Source organism: Doryrhamphus excisus, linkage group LG3, assembly GCF_037039965.1.
Source record: "Doryrhamphus excisus strain RoL-2023G ecotype Guam linkage group LG3, RoL_Dexc_Guam_v1.1, whole genome shotgun sequence".
NCBI classification, from domain to species: domain Eukaryota; kingdom Metazoa; phylum Chordata; class Actinopteri; order Syngnathiformes; family Syngnathidae; genus Doryrhamphus; species Doryrhamphus excisus.
In genome coordinates this window covers 21,798,343-21,805,761 of record NC_136359.1, presented here as the reverse complement: position 1 = coordinate 21,805,761, position 7,419 = coordinate 21,798,343, and the positions used below count along the sequence as shown (strand labels likewise).

The 7,419-nt window shown below is 37.9% G+C and overlaps 1 protein-coding gene across 1 annotated transcript in view; it reads left to right on the top strand.

Annotated features, from left to right (window-relative positions):
• Nucleotides 1-468: 468 nt before the first annotated feature.
• LOC131128316 (uncharacterized) overlaps nucleotides 469-7,419 on the top strand; it is a 35,609-nt gene continuing 28,658 nt past the window's right edge. Inside the window, exon 1 of the mRNA XM_058071039.2 lies at nucleotides 469-613. Coding sequence (XP_057927022.2) covers nucleotides 533-613 — 81 coding nt within the window. The 5' untranslated portion in view covers nucleotides 469-532. The remainder of the gene's footprint in view (nucleotides 614-7,419) is intronic.

Here is a 7,419-nt window from a genome sequence, read left to right as displayed (position 1 = left end):
TGTATATATACACATACCTGTACATATACATACAGGAATTAATGAGGAATTAATGGCATATCTAGGCGAAATAAAAAAAACATTAATATGACCACAGGAGTGAAAATAAACTAAATTTAACCTTGAAAGACTACGTCAATGTGCAGCATTCTTGGTACAGAAAAATTACATTAAATTTTATAACCCGCATCTTTATCACAAAAGTATACTGTATTTCTGCATGCACGGGCACCACCTAGCGGAGCTACTAAGAATGAACACGTGAACACATGAATTAAAAAACAAAAACTTTCTGCATGCAATTCGTTCGGGATGCAATGTATACATATATTGTATACTGTGTGATTTATAAGAATAACCATACAATATATTGTTAACATTTTATAACTATGCACATGGGAGGGGGATTGAATCACCAGGTCCAGTATCGGCGACATGAACGATGGAAGCGCGCTCCCGACACTTCAGGTGAATGAGAGGGAAGTGGACACGCTTCACCGTGCGTCGCATTAACAGAGACAATTAGAAGAAAATGACTTATATTTCCTCGCTAGGGACGCATGTTTTCATGACAGCGTGTCTACTCTTCTTGATGGGATGCGCTGCACAGAAAGTAAGTCAGACCACAGCATAACTTCGTTCAAAAGGTTTCTATGTCTACTTTCACTGAGGCATGGAATTCATTGTAAATCCCCACAAATAATTATCGTTTGCGAAATAACTATCCGCAACTAAAACCTAAAGGACATATTACAATTCGGCGTAATTGTGAGAGCATGTGTCTCAACTTTGTGTGGTTTGTTTTTTTTATCCCATTCAAAACATTGCCAATGTAAATTTGGGAAATGCTAGCATAACAGTTGGGTTGTAAGAAGTCAATTAATTTGATGAATTAACATGCATGCCGCTTTTATCAGAAGTCCACAATGCTTCCAAACACTTCTGTTCGTAGGTTACAGTGCGCAACACTTTGAATGGCGGTCATGAAGTTCAATTCCAGTTGAATTGTCAACGGAGTTTTGCATAGTACCATTTGTTGTCGATGGTAGACATATGCAGAAACTGAATAGCAGAATTATCATGCACACCTTTTCACAATAAGGAAGGTTTAAACATCTATTAACATTTTTTTTTTATAAAAAAAAAAATAGTGACATGTTGTGAACCATGCTATTTTGTGCCCAGACTGCTGAATTGAGAATTTGATAGTATATTAATCTTGTCTGTTGTTGTTTAAATATATATAGGGAAAATAAGGTGTCAGCATATAAACTGAATAACTACTGCTGGTAAGAAATATCAGATTGTATGTATATGGTATGGCTTATTCAAGTGTATACAAGAGATGTATACTATTGCTAATCCCGTAATAAATATGACCAATTTATTGTACATATATTAAGATGCATGATATGTAGTTTATTGCAAGCTTCACTTGTAATGCACAAGTGTATGCAAATCAAACAAATGCACCTTAAAGGGGAACTGTACTTTTTGGGGGAATTTTGCAGATCATTCACAATCTTTATGTGAAACATGAACACATATTTCTTTCGTTTTTCTGTTCATCCTAGCGTGAGAGAACTAGTAAATATGAGCGAGCTAGCAATGGACGTCATGGGAAATTACCTATTTTGACGCGAAAGTCCTCACAGTGACCATTTACATAACTGACTTGTATATTAACTACAACTAGCATAAGCATGTACATCAATGCGCAGCGAAAATACATTTTGGTAGTGTTTTAAATCAATAAAATACGGCAAGATACTACAACTATTACATGTTATCGTCAGTGTACGTGTTAATGCATGATCACAGTGTGTATATCAAACAACGCAACGTTGTTAGAGGTTTTTTTAGAGGGCTTCATAGTCTAAATAGGTATATCCCAATGACATGCATTGTTAGCTAGCTCATATTAACTTGTTTTATAGTGTTAGAATGCACTGAAAATAGAAAGAAATATGTGTTCATGTTTCACATAAGGATTGTGACTGACCAAAAAGTGCAGTTCAGCTTTAAAGGGGACCTACCTATGTTTTTTCCACTTTTCTGACATATAAATGTAGTTAGAATGTTGTATTCTCGTGTTAAACAATACCAAAGTTTCAGATAATGAGGTTTGCACATTTAAAAGTGAGCCCTGAAAGAAGTTAGGAATGGCTCAAAATGCTCAGTTTCAAAAGGCGTGGTAAAACTGCTCCTTTGTGATGTCACAGAGGGTGGACTTCCTTATATGGTTCATAGTTAGGCAGTCAGCACTTTGGGCGTGTGACAAATCATAGCAGAGTGGGCATGGGTGGAATGGCAGGAAGCACAAGTCATAGGAAATACAGCTGTAATAGGTAGGGGTGTAAGAAAATATCGTTTCGGCGATATATCGTGATACTTCGTTCCATGATGCTGTTATATAAATATTAATCAGTAAATATTAAGTATGATATGGATATTTGTAGGCATTTATCATACACTGTATATGGTATTTATTCAAGTGCAGACACGGCAAAGGTTAATTTTTGATTTTAATTGAAACCTCCGATCGTTAGGTGTAGTAGTCAATTAGGCAAGGACGTTGAACGAGATTGACGAGTGAAGCGTCCTACAAGGCTGAAGTGTGAACACATTTTGGATTTCTACACAAAGTAGGGTTTGCAGAAATTGACAAAACCCATGCCGTTTGTAAAATGTGTCGTGCACGAATAAAGTATTCGGGAAACACGACAAATCTGCGAGTCCACTTAGCGAGACACCATGAGGACCTGCCGCTAGCAAGCGATGCCAAGGTCCTTTTGTATACTACAAAAGTAGTACTGTGATATTGCAGGTATTTTGTTTTTCAAATTGATATCACTATTTTGTTAAATAATGGTTATTTCAAGCATCCTAAAAGGACTTTTTACTGATGTTAGTTACTTTATTCAAAAATACTATTCTGATGGTGGATAAGTCAGGGACTGTATACATTTGAGCAGGATCTTCAGACATAATTTAATTTTTTTTAATGTTAATTATTTTTTTTTAAGTTTTTTATGTTTTTTTTGGGTAAATTTAAAGCTGGATGTTAAAGCTTTATTTATCCAAATGCTACACGTTTTTACAGAGGAAAGTTTGTGATACAGCATAACATACTGTTCTAATTGAATAAAAATGTGTTTAGTAAGTGCATATTGCTGGTGTAATTCAGTTTTTCCAGGAAATAATCTTTAACAAGAAAAACAAAAAAAATATCGCCTTGTTAACAGTATCGGGATATATCGTGATATATCGTATCATGAGCCTAGTGTCGTGATATGTATCGTATCGCCAGATTCTTGCCAATACACACCCCTAGTAGTAGGTGCAGATTCTGCAAAATTTAAAAAGTTTTCTGTGCGGGTTATTGTGTGCAGCTGCTCTATAGGAGACCACAACTCATTACAAATGAACATAATAAGGTCCCCTTTAAAGGGAGTTGTGTGAGGCTGGAAGACGGTCACCCAGTTGCTTGGTTCATGAATACTTAAACATCAAAAACATCAATATTTCTGTGTTGACTGATGACTGATGTGTGTATAAATTCAAAAGCATAAATAAGCCCTGACACAGGTGTCCTGTACCTAATATCTGTTAAGGGTTGTTCCTTCCACTGATGGAGAATGGCAGCTCAGCATCACAATTCTTAGAACCGGATAACAAAAGCCTTTGGTATATTGAATTGTCGGCATCCAGCTTTAGTTCCTGTATGCATAGGGTGCTCACTATCTTTGCAATTATCTGCCTGAGGGGGCACGCTAAATGATGGCTTTGTCCTCTGCTCCCCTTTTGTATTAAGTTGATTTTTGGAACAGCATAAACAAGCTCGGAATTTATTCTATCCCCCACCGGCAATTCAGGACTGACATTTATAATTCAGTAATATCTACAAAGGGTTTATTTTGTGCACTGTCTGAATGTTTCGTTTGCAACTGTGAGAGAGAACATTCATCTCTGGTTGAACTGAGTTGTAGGACCCCCGTGAACTCTCTGAATGATCTGACAGCAGTCTGTCCTCACAGATGGATATGAATGGGCTGCGTCTCACTTCAAAAGGGATGGATTGTAACATAATTTCCTCATGGCATGATGCTTTAAGTGGTCTTGGATCACTGGAATGTCTGTAGGACACTGAGTTGATAGCTTGTGTCATGTAGACAATAGTAGGAATTTAGTGGCAGACCCTTTTTTCCAGCAAGGTCATTGTGAGTGCATCAGATAAATCTGTTTCCTGAATCCCAGTTGCAAAGATATTTACTGTAGTGTTCCCATTGTCAACAAATGGAATGAAAAGCCAAAGCCAACCGTGAATGGATGCTTACTAATAAGTATATTCAAAGCCTGATGGATTCCTCTTTGCCACAGAGCTCCATTGTTCAAAAACTATCAAAGACACATCGATGACCCAAAACGTTTTACTGAGTGACGCGCTCTTGCACTACCAATCAACACACATTCTCTGTCACATACAAATATTCGTTGGTTGGAACATTAAATATGTTTTTATCAAATACCAGTGTTTCCCATACAAACTACTCAGAAGTGAACTTCAGCTTGCAAATACATATTTACAGTAATGCCACTTCACACTTCAGATGTTGCGGCTTCGCTCTATCAAGGTTCAAGAATCTATTAATTAACAAATCATACTGTTTTCTAGTTGAATATGGCCTATTATTAGTAAATAATAATGCACATTCAAGCATATTTTACAATTTTTTTGCCTAAAATTAAGCATTTTCAAACCCAAAAATGGCTAAATGGTGAATTAAAATACAATTATAAGGCATTCAGTAGATTTGTTCAAAAACATTGATGATATACAGTACTGTGATATTTGTTGAGACACACAAGCACCTTACCTGATTGCCAAGCTAAAACTACCCCGAAAACCCGGACGTACGCACATTGGTGACGTAAGCGATTCCTTGAAGCAGAAAAAAATGATCATCATCATTTCAGCAATAAAAGCAGAAAGCAAATCACAAATATTTACATTTGCTCATGCAGTACATTTTCAAACAGCTAAAATAATGCATAAAGCTAAAAATAACCTATTACCCAAAAATGTCATACAGTACTTTTCTAGAGGAGAAATAATGTCTCTGAGACAAACTAAACTTGAAACACTTATATGCGAGAACAATGTTAAAAACCCACAGAATTTTAGTATGCGGACTCAAACTATGGAAACTGCTTTTTTTTACCCATCATTGTTGCCGTTTAAAAAAAAAAAATTTAGTGAGAACTATAGCGTCAAAATAGATATTCACCATGCTATCTGTTGTTAGCTGGCTCATATTAACTCGTTTTCTCATGCTGTAATGCACAGAAAAGGGAAATAAATGTGCGTTGCATTGTTTCATATAAAGATTGTGAATGATGGGCAAAATTTCTAAAAAAAAAGTCCAGTTCCCCTTTAAAGGGGACCTATTATTCTCATTTTCTGCCCTTTGTATTGAGTTGTGGACTCCTATAGAGCAGCTACACACAATAACCCGCACAGAAAGCAGTTTAAAGTTATAACAGTAACAGTACTGACCAGTGTAGAATACTGCATATCATTATATCGTCTTTGAATGCGTGTTCTGCGTCTTTTATGCCCGAAAATTATTAATTTCGGAAAAAATACATCAAATTTGCTTACATATTCATATTTTTTGACCACAAAACAGCGTGATTTTTTTTTGTGCAGTAACTTGAAATTATGATACTGCAATGAAGCTCTATGTGGAAAAAAATCAGAATAGCTTTGCACCCCAAACTTGTAAGTGAGAGCCTGCATCTTTTTGCCGTCTCACTCGCATATATTTACGCGAGGGCGAGTTGGAACATCCAATAATGGCCATGTAAATAAAATGTTCATCAAACACGGCTGAGCTGAAAGAAGCCTTTCATAAGTCACTCATAATGGCCGCCGTGATGAATATGCGCTGAGGCAGCAGACAACAAGGGCGACCCGCGAGGTGCCAGGGCTTAATCGGGTTGTTTGTATACTCGGAGCTGAACATGATGCCACTGACAGGACCCCACCTGGGGAGGTATTGGTCGAGGTGTGTTAAATATTGGGCTCGGGTATCAGTGCTTTCCACAGATGTGATACATTTTTCCTTTTTTCCCACTTATATCAGCACATAACATAGGCAGATATTACAAAATATTACAAAATATTGACATGCATGCAGGTGCTTTCATCCAAAATTCTAATCCCTTCATATTCCCTTTTTAAATTAGTATACTTTTGCTCTATTTTTGTAGACCAGTCACGGCGTGCCTACTCTGCACCAATGGGGTGTGGTCAATTTGGGGCACGATGCAATTTTCGTGAACTGCGCAGTCCGGAGCAGCGTAGCCACACCTCCATCCGTCCCACCGGTCCAAGTGGCAAAGAGGGAGGAGAAAAGCCGTGAGAGGGTTGAACACAGCTGAGTGTAACTTTTACCAATCAAATGAACGCCTCTCATTGCCTTTAAATGCGTAGGGCCAACAGGACTGCTCATCAGAGGCCACAATGCATGTCACCATGTGGACTATCATGGGACAATCCTTTCTTTCCCTCTTTTGTGCATTCTCGCGTGAGAAAACAAGTTAATATTAGCTAGCTGTCATGGGAAATATGTATTTTGACACTAAAGCCCTCACAAAAACATAACAGACTTCTATATTAACCAAGCTACAGCGATATTGTCATCGTAGCAGCTAACACGCAAAACTATATTTATGTAGCGGACACCTCGCCAGCGGTTTGTGTAAGCATCACTCACCGATGGAAGAGTGGATGCCTAGCTACCAATTTTGCTAAAAAAGACTCAACAAGATGCTCGTTTGCTGTCAGTGTTTTTTACCTGAGGACCGGAGAACACGTCACACAGCCATCCCAAGGAGAGGAGACATGTAATGGCCCTATTGGGCCATATTAACATGCTTCATACTTCATGTTAACATGCTGTCTCCTTGAGGTTCCCGTGGGCTGATGATGGGAGGATGCTCCCAGGAAACAAAGGGACTCCACCTCTAGCAGATCATTCTCTGGCTGTGTTTGAATTTTTGGGTTCTGCATCCTGGTCTGTGCGAGTATTCAGCATTTATTTCAGGTCCATGCCAAAGAACTCAATTTTGGTCTCATCTGACCACTACTGGTATTTATTGTTGTCTGTGTTCCTTCTTGAACATTGTTACCTTTTTTTTACACGTTTGTCGACTGCATGACATCATCGTCTGCAAAGGCTCCTCCAAATGTGTCCTCCTTCTCCATTGAGAAGTCTGCATTGAAACCAACCTGCGTGGCCCATCATATCATTCTTTGCGCTCTTCCATCCAGCCCTTAAAAAAAGTCAACATTAAGTATTGTTGTTTGCAAATTGTAAGTATCGACTTATTTGTGTAAGCAGAGTTTGAATCTAA